The 13,964-nt window shown below is 40.1% G+C and overlaps 1 protein-coding gene across 1 annotated transcript in view; it reads left to right on the forward strand.

Annotated features, from left to right (window-relative positions):
• LOC107714406 (single-minded homolog 1-A) overlaps nucleotides 1-6,843 on the forward strand; it is a 13,950-nt gene extending 7,107 nt beyond the window's left edge. Inside the window, 5 exon segments of the mRNA XM_074560091.1 lie at nucleotides 1,080-1,186; nucleotides 1,773-1,920; nucleotides 4,612-4,777; nucleotides 5,335-5,737; nucleotides 6,294-6,843. Coding sequence (XP_074416192.1) covers nucleotides 1,080-1,186; nucleotides 1,773-1,920; nucleotides 4,612-4,777; nucleotides 5,335-5,737; nucleotides 6,294-6,790 — 1,321 coding nt within the window. The 3' untranslated portion in view covers nucleotides 6,791-6,843.
• Nucleotides 6,844-13,964: the final 7,121 nt, after the last annotated feature.

Here is a 13,964-nt window from a genome sequence, read left to right on the forward strand (position 1 = left end):
AAAAAAGTATCACAGGTTCCAAAAAAATATTAAGCAGCACAAAAGTTTCCAGCACTGATAATAAATCAGCATATTAGAATGATTTCTGAAGGATCATGTGACACTGAAGACTGGAGGAATGATGCTGAAAATTCAGCTTTGCATCACAGGAATAAATTAGATTTTAATGTATATTAAAATAGAAAAACGTTATTTTACATTGTAATAATATTTCACAATATTACATTTTTTACTGTATTTTTGATCAAATAAATGCAGCCTTGATGAGCATAAGAAACTCCTTTAAAAAACATAAAAAATTGTTCTGATCCCAAACTTTTGAACGGTAGTGTATATTTCATTTTATTTCATAATCTTTCTCTAAATGAATGAATGGATGAATGAACGAATGAAATTTAAAAAATAGTTTTTCAGTGTGGTCTCGGAACCTTCTTTTCTGTGCATGTGTGCCTCTATGACATAACCATTATTTAAATAAACAAAAGAAAATTTTAAAAGTATATTTGCAGATTTCAGTGTGATCTCAGACCTTTGGACACAATATATATATATATATATATGTATATGTATAAGAAACTCCTTTAAAAAACATAAAAAATTGTTCTGATCCCAAACTTTTGAACGGTAGTGTATATTTCATTTTATTTCATAATCTTTCTCTAAATGAATGAATGGATGAATGAACGAATGAAATTTAAAAAATAGTTTTTCAGTGTGGTCTCGGAACCTTCTTTTCTGTGCATGTGTGCCTCTATGACATAACCATTATTTAAATAAACAAAAGAAAATTTTAAAAGTATATTTGCAGATTTCAGTAATAATTTTCAAAGCACCAAATTCTTGTCTGTGTGTCTGTGCACGTGAGCCTCTGTGATTGTGTAAATGCAGCTTTGTATATATCCATATTCCACTCTCTGTGTGCATATGCAGCTGTGTTTAGCTAGACACACATGCACGTTTGCACGTTGGGCTTACGTTTAACCAAATTTGTCCTGTTCCTGCACGTGCCAGTGTGTGGACAGGTGTTTGTGCTCACGCCAACACCATTGTTACTCCGTTCTGTGTTCTGTCTTTGTCAGGGTTGCAGAGCTCACTGGCTACGAGCCGCAAGACTTAATAGAGAAGACGCTTTATCATCACGTCCACAGCTGTGACACTTTCCATCTCCGCTGCGCGCACCACTTGTGTGAGTTAGGTTTGTTTTTCCTCATTGCTCTGGCCACGTCCCCTTTACAGCATCTAATAATAACCGCAGCTTTGACCGTCATGAGGGTACAACTGAGCACGCTAATTGATAATACCACATTATAGGAGATGAATATGATCTCAACATACTGATATGAGAACGAGCTTAGATTAAACATGCAATCTATTAGTGACTAAATTAGTGAACCGGATTGAAAATGATTTTTTTTTTCTACACGTTTAGTCCTTTTTTCTATTATCTACTGTTTTATCTATTACATTGCTGATTGCAGCACAACGCAGCTTATTGAGAGACTCAGTATTTGACATTATTTGCTATAAATAGTTATTAGGCTGAAAGAGAAATGGCAGTTTATGGTTTAAACATGCAAATGAAAGCAGTAATTAGCTTTCCTGAATAAGAAAGATTGCCAAAAAAACAAAAACAAAATCCCAATGTTGCTGATGGAAATAAACAACAAATTAATGAATCGTTTTTTTTCATTTTGTTTTGCAAAAGAAGAGTATGTGAAGTGAAAGTGTCAGACATGTTCTCTAGTTGATTGCGCGTGTTTTTCTCTCTGTAGTGCTGGTAAAAGGACAAGTCACCACCAAATACTACCGATTCCTGGCTAAGCAGGGTGGGTGGGTGTGGGTACAGAGTTACGCTACTATCGTACACAACAGCAGATCGTCCAGACCACACTGCATCGTCAGTGTCAACTACGTCCTCACGTGAGTACACTATGTCAAGCTTTTTATGCCTCTTCAAATATGCATCTTCAAAACAGCTTGATATCTTTATACACTGTTGTTTAATTATCATCAATTAAATTCAGATAATGAACACTGATTTCTATGCAAGGCTATAAATTCATTTATTTATTATCATTTGCATAGTTTATTTTTTGAAGACTTTTGTATTTGTAACCCCTAGTTTTTGTGCTTCACTGTTTGCATTATTAATAGCCTGTATAAAGAATATAAACCCCTGATGTGTAGTAGGTATTTGTAATTACAATTTACAATAACTGTTTTCTATTTTAATATATTTTGAAATCGAATTTATTCCTGTGATGGCAAAGCTGAATTTATCAGCAGCCATTGCTGCAGTCTTCAGCGTCCCAGAAATTCATTCTAATATGCCAATTTGCTGCTCAAGAAACATTTCTTATTATTATCAATGTTGAAAATGGTTTTGTTTTTTCAGGACTCTATGATCAATAGAAAGTTCAAAAGAACATTTATTTGAAATGGAAATCTTTTGTAACATTATACAAGTCTTTATTGTCAATCTTGATCAATTGAACGCATCCTTTCTGAATAAAAATATCAATTTCTTGAAAACATTTTTTTACTGACTCCCAACTTTTAACCAGTAGTGTATATGCAAGCAAATGTATATTTTCAAATTAATCAATGTACTTCCACCATAACATGGGACACTTAAATGGAAAAAAAAACGAATAGTTAAGTTTAGGTATGGTGTAGGATTAAGAGATCTACAATATGGTCATGCAGAATAAGGTATTAATATGTGCTCTATAACTACTAATAAACAGCCATTATGCTAGTAATATGCATGCTAATAAGCAACTAGTTAATAGTGAGAATTGGCCTAAACTAAAGTGTTACCACTTAAACTACAGTATACCCTCTAAGTGTTCAATAATGCAATTCCATACACATACTTGAATCCAGTTGAACATGACTAACATGACTAACTGCATGCAGTGTATTAGGCAAAAGTGTAGTATCCCATATCATTTCTTAAAGCTTCTGTCTACAGTTGTGTTGAATTGTCCACATTATTCCACTATTACACAGCTAAAAGGCCTCTCTCAGTGACTTACAACTAGCAATAGGTTCAGTACAATATCATTAAGGTTCAAATTTATGGTGTTCGCAAGTCCAGCCATGACAGTGACCGAGCGAGTTAAAGCTGCCCTGATGCTCATCAGTCAGTTTGGGGTGTCATTCCTGTTCTTGCTTTATATAATATGCCAGCTGCATGTACAGGAACTGCATGGGAGCCAGGGGACGTGGGTGATTTATTTGTCATGCATTCATACTGACAAACTCCGTGCATTACCACAATGAACTTTTCCACTGGAACTCTCTGGAAAGAATGAGGTGGGATTGAGCAATGGAGCCATCGCTCAAACTACGGTTTTAAACGAGGGACGTATGGAAGAGTAAAGCGCAGCGTTTGTGCACACACTTCCAGAGAGCCCATTAGAAGCGATGCCAGCATCTGGAGCATCGACCCCCCCACTCCCAGCCTCGCTCGTTCTGCCTCCTTTGCTATCTATCTGTTACAGATGTAAATGAATTGCACGCTATAAAAACCTTCATTAAAACAAAGTTGATTGGTTTTAATATGCCAGTCTGCCAATAGCCCGCGCGTGTCAGATAGCACTTCAGCCACAGCTATAAAGGAAAAGTGTTTATGAGGTTTAATTAATAGGTTGTAAAGATGATGAGTGTTTATAGCTCACAGCTTGCTAAGAGTGTCCATGAATGGAGTTCTCTCTTTTTTTGGTGATATTCTCCGCCATCATCCATGATTCAGTTTCCTTGAGAAGAATGATTTCCTTAAAAGTGTGCGTTGCAGTGTAGACATCACAAGTGCGAGATCTGTTTCCTGTTTAACCTCTCCACATGTGCTCTCATTCAGAAATGCACGTGTGTATGCACTAAACCACTGACCAACCTGTTGCATCACCTTAAGGCTTTTGGCTTCTGTCGACAGGCCTTGAACTCAGAAAAACTCTGTATTTACATAGAGCGTACAACGACGGCATCAGCTTCATGAGATCCTGTGGATCTGCGAGTGCATTTGTGCAGGTGCATGTGAGAAAGTGTATGTCGGTCTTTTTCCAAGATGTTGCCATCTGCGTGCAATCCCATTAGTCTGCGTGCTGTCTGAGCCAGGCTGCTAGCCCTTAGGAGGGAAGCTGGCGTCGGCACCTGGCTAGCATACGCTCTAGCCGTCGTTTTCTGAAAGTTATACATCACTGGGACCAGAAATCCATACAGCACTTTACTGAGAAATCAATTCCCATTTCCTAGTTATGCCTTATGTGGTGATCCCTGTGTGGGTTTGATTTAGCCAGACATAGCTCTTAATCTCACTGTGTATTTGAACAGAGCCTCCAGCCCTCTGCCGTATGTTTGTAGGAGCCTTGTTCCAATCCTGCAGGAGAAACAATGCAATTCATTTTCTGTCCTTGAGTCTTCCTCACACACTGCTTCACAAATGAGCATGGAGCCTGAAGCATCTAAAGAAAAAGCCTGACCATACATTTCTCTGAGTGGTTAACATGAAAAGGAAAAATGCACCAGTAAACAGTAATACCGAGATAAGCAGTGTAATTGCACAACCGGCTGGGTTCGAGGCTCAATGTTGCTGTCATTCCCCAACAGGGACACGGAGTACAAAGGACTACAGTTGTCCTTAGATCAGGTGACGTCCACTAAACCCTCGTTCACCTACAACAGCCCCTCTAACCCCATCAGCGAGAACAGAAGAGTTGGCAAAAGCAGAGTTTCCCGTACCAAGACCAAAACAAGACTCTCTCCCTATTCACAGGTCAGTATCACAGAAACGCCTTCCATTTGGCTGGTAATTGTATATTAGGAGCACTAGGACGGTCTTCTGTTGCTGGGAAGACTTCAAATGTGATTTACACAACTAGCTAGGACATGCCTAGTCGTTCCTTACGTAACATTTCCATAAACCAATCATTGCCTTCTAATTTTAGGTGTTGGGTTAGGGATAGGGTTAGGACGTGGAACAACATGCAATCATTGCACTATAATTTTAAGGGTAGGTTTGAGGTAAGGTTGAGGATATATGTAGGACTCGGACTGGATGATAGGAATGTTGGGTGTTGATCCAGTGATAAAGTTATAAGTTTGACAATCCCGTTGGACAAGTAGGACAGTCGTTTTACTGGAGGCACCCCAAGACTACACATTTTCAGACTCGCCCTAATCAAATACACCGGAATCAGCACATTAGTAGAATCTCCAAGACATGAAATGGGTGGATCAGATAAGAGAGACATCCAATGTGTGTTCTGCTGGCATGCCTCCGGGAACAGGGTGAGGAAACACTGTATTAATGCATATTCGTTTTTTGTGCAGTATCCGGGTTTCCCCACGGATCGCTCGGAGTCGGATCAGGATAGCCCGTGGGGAGGGAGCCCACTCACTGACTCTGCGTCTCCTCAGCTTCTGGAGCAGTGTGAAGGCATAGACTCCTCATGCGTATACCGGCAGTTCTCAGAGCCACGGCCACTCTGCTATGGCCTACCGCTGACAGACGACCATCATACCTCCAGCGACCTCTACAGCCACACTCACTCCGAGTCCTGCGAGAGGGGTTGCTGTAAGGCTGGCCGATACTTCCTGGGCACCCCTCAGCCCGGGCGAGAGGCGTGGTGGGGCGCAGCCCGCTCTGTCCTTACGTTACCCAAGACTTCGTCCGAGAACGGGGACAGTTTCGAAGGTGTGATGCCCCACATCACCTCCATCCATAGCCTGCAAGGTATGTTTCTTTCAGTGGATCTGTGGTTAGAAACCAAATGTTTTTCATTTTGGTTCATTCTGAGCAGAAACAATATGTTTTGGACTTCCACCGACTCATTTCTAAATCAAACCGGGTTAGCTATAAGAACCGAATTTCTCATTTGTTAATAAATAAGAGCTGAAGAACTGAATGATTCTCGACTCATCTGTCTATAGACCAGGGGTCTCCAGCCCTGCTTTTGGAGAGCTACTTTCCTGTAGGCTTTAGTTCCAATCATGCTTTAACACACCTGCCTATAATGTTCAAGTATCATTTTGATTAGCTGGTTCAGCTGTGTTTGATTGGGGTTGGAGCTAAAATCAGCAAGATGATAGCTCTCTAGGAGAAGGGCTGGAGATCCCTGCTGTAGACAGTAGTTTACAAATTTGGTCTTCTGCAGCGGTGTCCAAACTCGGTCCTGGAGGGCCGGTGTCCTGTAGAGTTTAGCTCCAACTTACCTCAACACACCTGACTGGAAGTTTCTAGTATGCCTAGTAAGATCTTGATTAGCTGGTTCAGGTGTGTTTAATTGGAGTTCCTTTGGAGTCTACAAACGGTCTGACCAAGAGCCACGGCTCGTTGTTTCACAGTACCGACTTTCCCCAGTCAGCGTTGCAGAGCGTGGTGTGTCGGGGGCCGGCTCAGGTTATAAGCCCCGCCCCTAGCCCTGTTCCTCTGTCCCGTCTCAGCAGCCCCATCCCTGACAGACTGGGTAAAAGTAAAGACTTCCTGCAAAGCGAGCTCTCCTCTTCTCAGCAACACCAGCAGCCTCTGCCCCTGACGGGCACATGTGCTGTCTCTCCGACTCCAGCGCTATACCCCTCACACCCCCGCCAGTACCTGGAAAAACACACAGCCTACTCGCTCACCAGCTACGCACTAGAACATCTGTACGAGGCAGACAGCTTTAAAGGATACTCCCTGGGTTGCTCAGGTTCCTCCCATTACGACATGGCCACTCATCTACGCATGCAGGCTGAACAAGCACCGGGCCATAAAGGCACCTCCGTCATTATCACCAACGGCAGCTGATGCTTATCAAATCCCGAATCGCCACTCAGTGCTTCACCCTCTCACTCGAGCTAGCCTAGAATTTCTGATTTGAATTTTTTTTTTCATTCCTACAAATTCTACAAATACTTTTTTCTTAATTCTTCATTGTTTTCTAGTAAAGTAATTAAACATCCTTAAAGCATACATTTACTTAAGAACCAAAATTGCTTAAGATATTGTTTTTTTTATTATTCTTTTTTTATGCTTAAGGTTGTTTATGCTTAAGCAGAAAAAAAGCTAAAAGAAAGTAAATACATGCAATTTTGTATAAGTAAATTGATCTTATTTTAAGGATGGTTAGATATTTTTGCTAGAAGACCCGAATCGCCACTCAGTGCTTCACCCTCTCACTCGAGCTAGCCTAGAATTTCTGATTTGAATTTTTTTTTTCGTTCCTACAAATTCTACAAATACTTTTTTCTTAATTCTTCATTGTTTTCTAGTAAAGTAATTAAACATCCTTAAAGCATACATTTACTTAAGAACCAAAATTGCTTAAGATATTGTTTTTTTTATTATTCTTTTTTTATGCTTAAGGTTGTTTATGCTTAAGCAGAAAAAAAGCTAAAAGAAAGTAAATAAATGCAATTTTGTATAAGTAAATTGATCTTATTTTAAGGATGGTTAGATATTTTTACTGGAAAACATGAAAAAAATACTGATTAAGTACACTTTTGCAGTTTGTGAGTTCTTGATATCTGTGAAAGGTACATTTGTTCATCTGTTCACAGAGAAGAGATTCAATAAAAGAGTTTGTTTGTCAAATACTTTATATACCTGATTATTACTTCTTCTTTTTTTCTTAACCACTATTATAAGCTGCTTGAATGAATGGGGATTGTCCAAATCATTTCTCAAAGTAAGAGATTTAATGAGAACCATGAATTACATGATCTCATAACAGTACAGTGATACGATGGTTTCGCAAATCTACGCAGCAAATGTATTTAAATTATTTTATTTTCTGTAGTTCACATTTGGATTTGGGTTACTGAATTGTTGGGTCACAATACTTTGTGGTTAAGCTACATGTAAATTGAAATTGTGGGATTTTTTATTTCTTGTTCATTAGTTTTTTGGTTGTTTGTTTTTGATGCAACAATTCTACATCCATGACCTCAAATTCCATCCAGGTTTTAGTCATTTGCCCTCTGTACTTGAGACACAGCAGTAGCGTGTTTTTAACCAGTCCATCTGTGCCACTGGGGAAAATACATTTTAATATCACAAGAAAAATTGAAGTAGCATGCTAATGTACCAGAGATTAACAACTAAGTCTAATGCAAAATGCAGCATTAATTTATAATTGTTTAAGGTTATTGTTGGATTGAATCTTAGTTCATTTGTGTACTGGGATACTTTTTGTAGTTGCATATGCTGTCCATCTGTGTTTGGACCCGATTCAGTCAAAGGCTTGAAGATTCAATTTGAGAAATTGGTTGAGCACATTATTGTGTTATTGAGTTGAACAAATGTTTTCAACCTTGTTTTGTCCCTCTGCAAGCCTCCAACATGTCAGCCTTTAAAATGAAAACTGAGATTATGCAATTATGAAACACATCTGATTTTATTCAAACAAACGGAACAATAATAGAAATGAACTAAATGATGACTCTTGCGCTGGTTCGATTAGAAGGTCTGGAAATGTGTTTTTGGCCCAATGAGTGATTGACCTGCTGCGGTGCTGGAAGACTTTGAGTTGAGCTGCTGTTTGGTGTATTGAGGTTCCACACTGGAGGAGTCTGATATGGACGTTAAAGGGGGAATTTTCTGACAAACTCTACCCCGTACCTCACTCCTTCTTCATGTATTTATACGAAACTGGCTCTGTTTGGAAAGCTGTTTTTCTCTGAGTGAGAGAAACTCTGAAAAAAAAATATTTATGATGTACATACTCAAAATACACCCCGCCCCACCCACCCACACCAAATAAAATGATGCAAAAGTTGCAAAATGGTATTGCAAAATGTATTTATTATGTGAATGAAAAATGTATTTTGTTTCAAAATATCGCAGTGTTGTGTGTTAATTTATAATTTTCAGTTCTGCGTCTAAATTAAATGCCATTGTTTCCTTTCATGCATCACTATTTCTAAACCTATAATGAGAAATATTTTAATCTGTTTTCATATTGCAGCAAAACTGTTTGGAATAACATAATTCAAAATTGATTCTGCATTTGCTTTTAAATTTTGACATTGTTCATTGAGAACTCAGGTGAAAAACAATTCTTGAAATAACAAATATATCCCTAATTTGATCATTATTCATTTTTAATATGATATTTCATACTCACTTGAGAAATTAATAAATGATTGCAAAGATGCTCATTCGTTGAAAGGCTGCATGGATTTTATTTTTAAATGTTTATTCATTTTGTTTTTGAATCATTTTTTGGTCAATTCATTTTTGTGTCAAATTACAGCAGCTTTCAAGACAAATGATTTAATCGAAAAATGAAGTGAAAAAAAAAAGTTAAAATACTAAAAAGACAAACACACATTAACATTAACATTTTACACCATAAATTCCAATGAATACTTTATTACCTTCAGTACAATAACATCACACATAAACAATACACTGCTGGAATTAATCTGCTTAAAATAAAGAAAGAAAGGTGAAATATGCCATGTTAAATCAAACAATACATGATGATTACATCTTAAACCAGCAAAAAGGCTATATTTCATATAGACAGATATTTGATAAATATTTCATGTTTTTTGATCATTGGCACTCACTGTCATACAGCAATAAATGCTTTTCTACAGATAATGAAGATCATATCCATAATAAAATGCATCTATGAAGATGTGTTTGGAGACGAGGAAGACTCTACCACTACAATAAATGACAGGCCTTATTCTATATAAACACAATTATTTATATAGATATTTTTAGCAAATAATTAGAAATAATTTGCACAAATGTATTTCATCTCTGTTGTCTGTATGGTCAAATGAAAGAGCACAAAACAACATGTAAAGATTTTTGAATTTGGTAGAACTAAACTGATTGTTCAGTTCCAGATGCTCCAGAAGACGTGTGAGTGTGTGTGTGTGTGTGTGCGTGCGTGCGTGCGTATGTGTGTACCTGTTGTTCTATTCTGGTGGGGACTTAAACCTGAATACACACAGACTCATGGGGACTCGTGTCACGGTGGGGACCTAAATTGAGGTCCCCACGGGTAAACAAGCTAATAAATCACACAGATTTAAGTTTTTTGCAAATCTAAAAATGCAGAAAGTTTCCTGTGAGGGGTAGGTTTAGGCGCAGGGTTGGTGTAGGACAATAGAATATACGGTCTGTACAGTAGAAAAACCATTACGCCTATGGAGAGTCCCCACAAGGATAGCTGACCAGACATGAGTGAGTGTGTGTGTGTGTGTGTGAACCATTATGCCTATGGAGAGTCCCCACAAGGATAGCAAACCAGACATGTGTGTGTGTGTGTGTGTGCGCGCGTGTTTACACTCCAGTAGGTGTTTTCCTTTTGCTTTAGGGATTTTGTTCTGGCTGCGAATCACGAAATGAGACTAAAACACACATTGCAGAGGACAACCATTCAGAAAGGGCTCTTTAAGAGCATCTGTCCACTCTGTGTTTCATGTGTGCTGTGAAGGAAGCTCAGGTAAACCCTTCGTCCTGACAGGTGTGTTGCTGGGCAACAGTGACTAACACAGACGGCATTAACACACATCAGTGAGTGGAGCTCCATCACAGCTGCCGCAGGCCTGACTCCACATATCCGCCAGTACAACGCCACATTTCCCTGCTTGTTTGCAGTGCCTCATGCAAATTATGAGACATGAAATACATTGGAAAAGTTGACATCCTTGTGTGACTTAAGATATTCAAACATAAAACAAATTTCGCAAACTATTGCAAAGAAACGTCAAGTAACACATTCAATGAAATGTGAAGTTTTGAAACTGAAAAACAGAAATAACATTTTCTTGTAAAATGTACTTTAATCATCTTTATTTTATCTGCAACTTTTTAAAAAAACATTCATAATTTAGTGTAATTGAGAAACTACATGGAATATGTGTGCATGAAAAATTTATTTATGACAACAGGAAGATTTTTTGATTACAAGTGGAAAAAAAAAACGGGAGCAACCACTGTATATATATATATGTCTACAAGTTGAATTGTTGCTTGTCGAGTGAAGTATAGCCCTTAGACTGCATTAGAGACGTCCTGTATAAAATACATCAGACAGAGATATTTGTGTCTTGGTCTGAGTGAGGAACAGCTCTGGAAAATCTAACCTTTACGTCTGAATATTGAGTGGCAGAAGCGTGAGATCAGAAGAAGGAAGAATATTTCACCTTAACGTGTTTTCAGTGTTGTTTCCTAGTCGCATAAATGTGATTATCACTCTAACAGCTGACTGCAGCGTTTGTACTCGGCTCGGGTTTGTAATTGTGTGAAAAAGAAATGGAGCCAGTAAATGAGGAAATGAGTGTAATCTTTCTGGTTCTCACAGCACGTCTGGAGACAGCCAGTGCGTGAAAACACTCAAGACGATAACAAGACGAACGGTTTCTCGGAAAGTTGAGGTGAGTTCTTTTCATCCATCCATGACACAAGCCTTTAATCATTCACAGAGTCCGATTTAATGAGGAACACTGTTTACATTTCCACCTTTATAAATCTCATTTACAGCCATTTTCTTTACCTTAAGGCTGAGTAACTCCAAAACAATCCATTTGCAAAAAACCTGGTGAGGGTGAACCGTATAAGAGTTTGTGAAAAAACTGGATTCCGCTTAGATAACCCTTAATGGAGCTGATTTGAAGGTTTTTGTTGATATTAAGGTGAGAGATGAATGAGGTGATAGCGAGCAAGGAAAAGTCGGGAAATGGCAGGTTGTAAGTGGAGTGAAATGCTTTAAAGCATTTCCAAGCTGTTAGGGAAGAGCGAGCGAGGGGAGGTGGAAAGGTAGCCGCCGGAACTGCTTGCGGAGGCATGCTCACGCTTGGGGCAGTTCCGGGGAAGGAATAGAAAGAGGGAAAGAGAGGGGAATTGACGGGCACCGGGGCCTGCGTCGGTAGCGGAGGCAGGCTCACGCTTGGTACAGCTCCGGGAGCGGAAGAAAAAGGAGGAAAGAGAGAGGGAAAGGCGGGCGTCGGTGCCTGCGCCATTAGCGGAGGCATGCTCGCGCTTGTGATCGTTCCGATAGCGGAAGAAAAAGGAGGAAAGAGAGAGGGAAAGGCGGGCATCGGGGCCTGCGCCATTAGCGGAGGCATGCTCGCGCTTGTGATCGTTCCGATAGCGGAAGAAAAAGGAGGAAAGAGAGAGGGAAAGGCGGGCGTCGGTGCCTGCGCCATTAGCGGAGGCATGCTCGCGCTTGTGATCGCTCCGGGAGCAGAAGAAAAAGGAGGAAAAAGAGAAGAAATGGCGGGCGTTGGAGCCTGCGCCATTAGCGGAGGCATGCTCACGCTAGCGATGGATGGTGGGGCTGCGGGCCATGGGTAGGGGAGGGGGTACGGGGAGGTGTGTGGCGAGGGTTGTGGGTAGGTCTGCGCCGCTAGCGGAGGCGTGCTCACGCTAACGCGGCGGCTCGTGGAGACTGGAGCTGGCATTTCGTCGAGCTGGCGTTCGGTGGATGGAGGAGGAGGTCTGGGGCTGGCGGCATCCGGGGCGCGGCCCAGGCTTGCCGAAGGCTTTTTGCTGCGGCCTACTGGCCGGAAGCCCGTCTTCGAAGGAGTGGTGGTTAATTCGGGCCGTGAGTATGGAACACTACGGCCCTGGCTCGCTTTGTCCGCGGCCTTGGATGGAGGAGTGAAGTTTGGAGGCGCCCCTGTTTGGAGGGAAATATAGAGGGCGAGGAGATCTGCCTTGGCTGATCGTCGTGGGACGCTGACGCCGGAGCTGACGAGCGCCTGGCGTAGTTCTGCCACGGTCCATTTCTCCGCAGCTGGGGCGGGGGAGAGGGCTGAGGCGTAGGAGGACGCTGGAGAAGGTGGCTGACGCCTTGAAGGCGCAGGTGATGGCGTGCCTCGGTGCCTGGAGGTATGCGCGATGGCGGCGCGGGAGGGCCGGCGGCCCCGAGTTGCAGCCGCGGGCTCGCTTATGGTGTCCTGCGGAGCACTGGTGTGCTGGACGGCGACTGAAGACGCCGGAGGACCCGTGGTGTCGAATTCATTATCGTCCGGGAAAAGCTCGATGTCTGACATGATGCTAAGGACGGGAGATAATGGAGGTAAGGCTGCTTTGATTATTTATAGAGGTTCTCTCTTGAGCTGATTGGATAGATGGTGTGATTACTGATGATGAACCAGCCGTGTTAATTATCTGTGCGCGCTCCTCCCGAAACTTGTTAATAAAACATCACTTGTTTGCAGTGCCTCATGCAAATTATGAGACATGAAATACATTGGAAAAGTTGACATCCTTGTGTGACTTAAGATATTCAAACATAAAACAAATTTCGCAAACTATTGCAAAGAAACGTCAAGTAACACATTCAATGAAATGTGAAGTTTTGAAACTGAAAAACAGAAATAACATTTTCTTGTAAAATGTACTTTAATCATCTTTATTTTATCTGCAACTTTTTAAAAAAACATTCATAATTTAGTGTAATTGAGAAACTACATGGAATATGTGTGCATGAAAAATTTATTTATGACAACAGGAAGATTTTTTGATTACAAGTGGAAAAAAAAAACGGGAGCAACCAGATACACCTTAAAATGTGTTTTTATACTGTAAAAAAATATATTTTCGAAATTGAAAATATTTGACAAGAAAATACAAGTTCAGTCTTTCTGCTTCTAACTTTTGAGTTTAATTCAATGAGTTGCTTTTAATGATTCTTTGTAATTATTTGTAAAATGTAATAGCAATATCTGAATTAAAATTATTTCTACACCTTTTTAGAGTTTAGGGTGAAAAATTATAATGCTATAAATCTCACAAATAATTGCAAAACAGCATGTTTTTTTTTTCTCTCTCCCCTGTTTTAAATCCTCTTATCCTATAATATTTGTTTTATTTACAGCTATCCAATACTACTGTAATATCTAATGCGCTTGAAATGACGATTTCACATTATATTATTGCATTTGGAAGCGTATTTTATGTTACGTTCTGCTGCATGCATTGATATCATCCTATTCATGATTTTAGTTGCTTTTTA

This window comes from Sinocyclocheilus rhinocerous, unplaced genomic scaffold (genome assembly GCF_001515625.1).
Source record: "Sinocyclocheilus rhinocerous isolate Xijiao unplaced genomic scaffold, SAMN03320098_v1.1 scaffold839, whole genome shotgun sequence".
In the NCBI taxonomy this organism is placed as follows: domain Eukaryota; kingdom Metazoa; phylum Chordata; class Actinopteri; order Cypriniformes; family Cyprinidae; genus Sinocyclocheilus; species Sinocyclocheilus rhinocerous.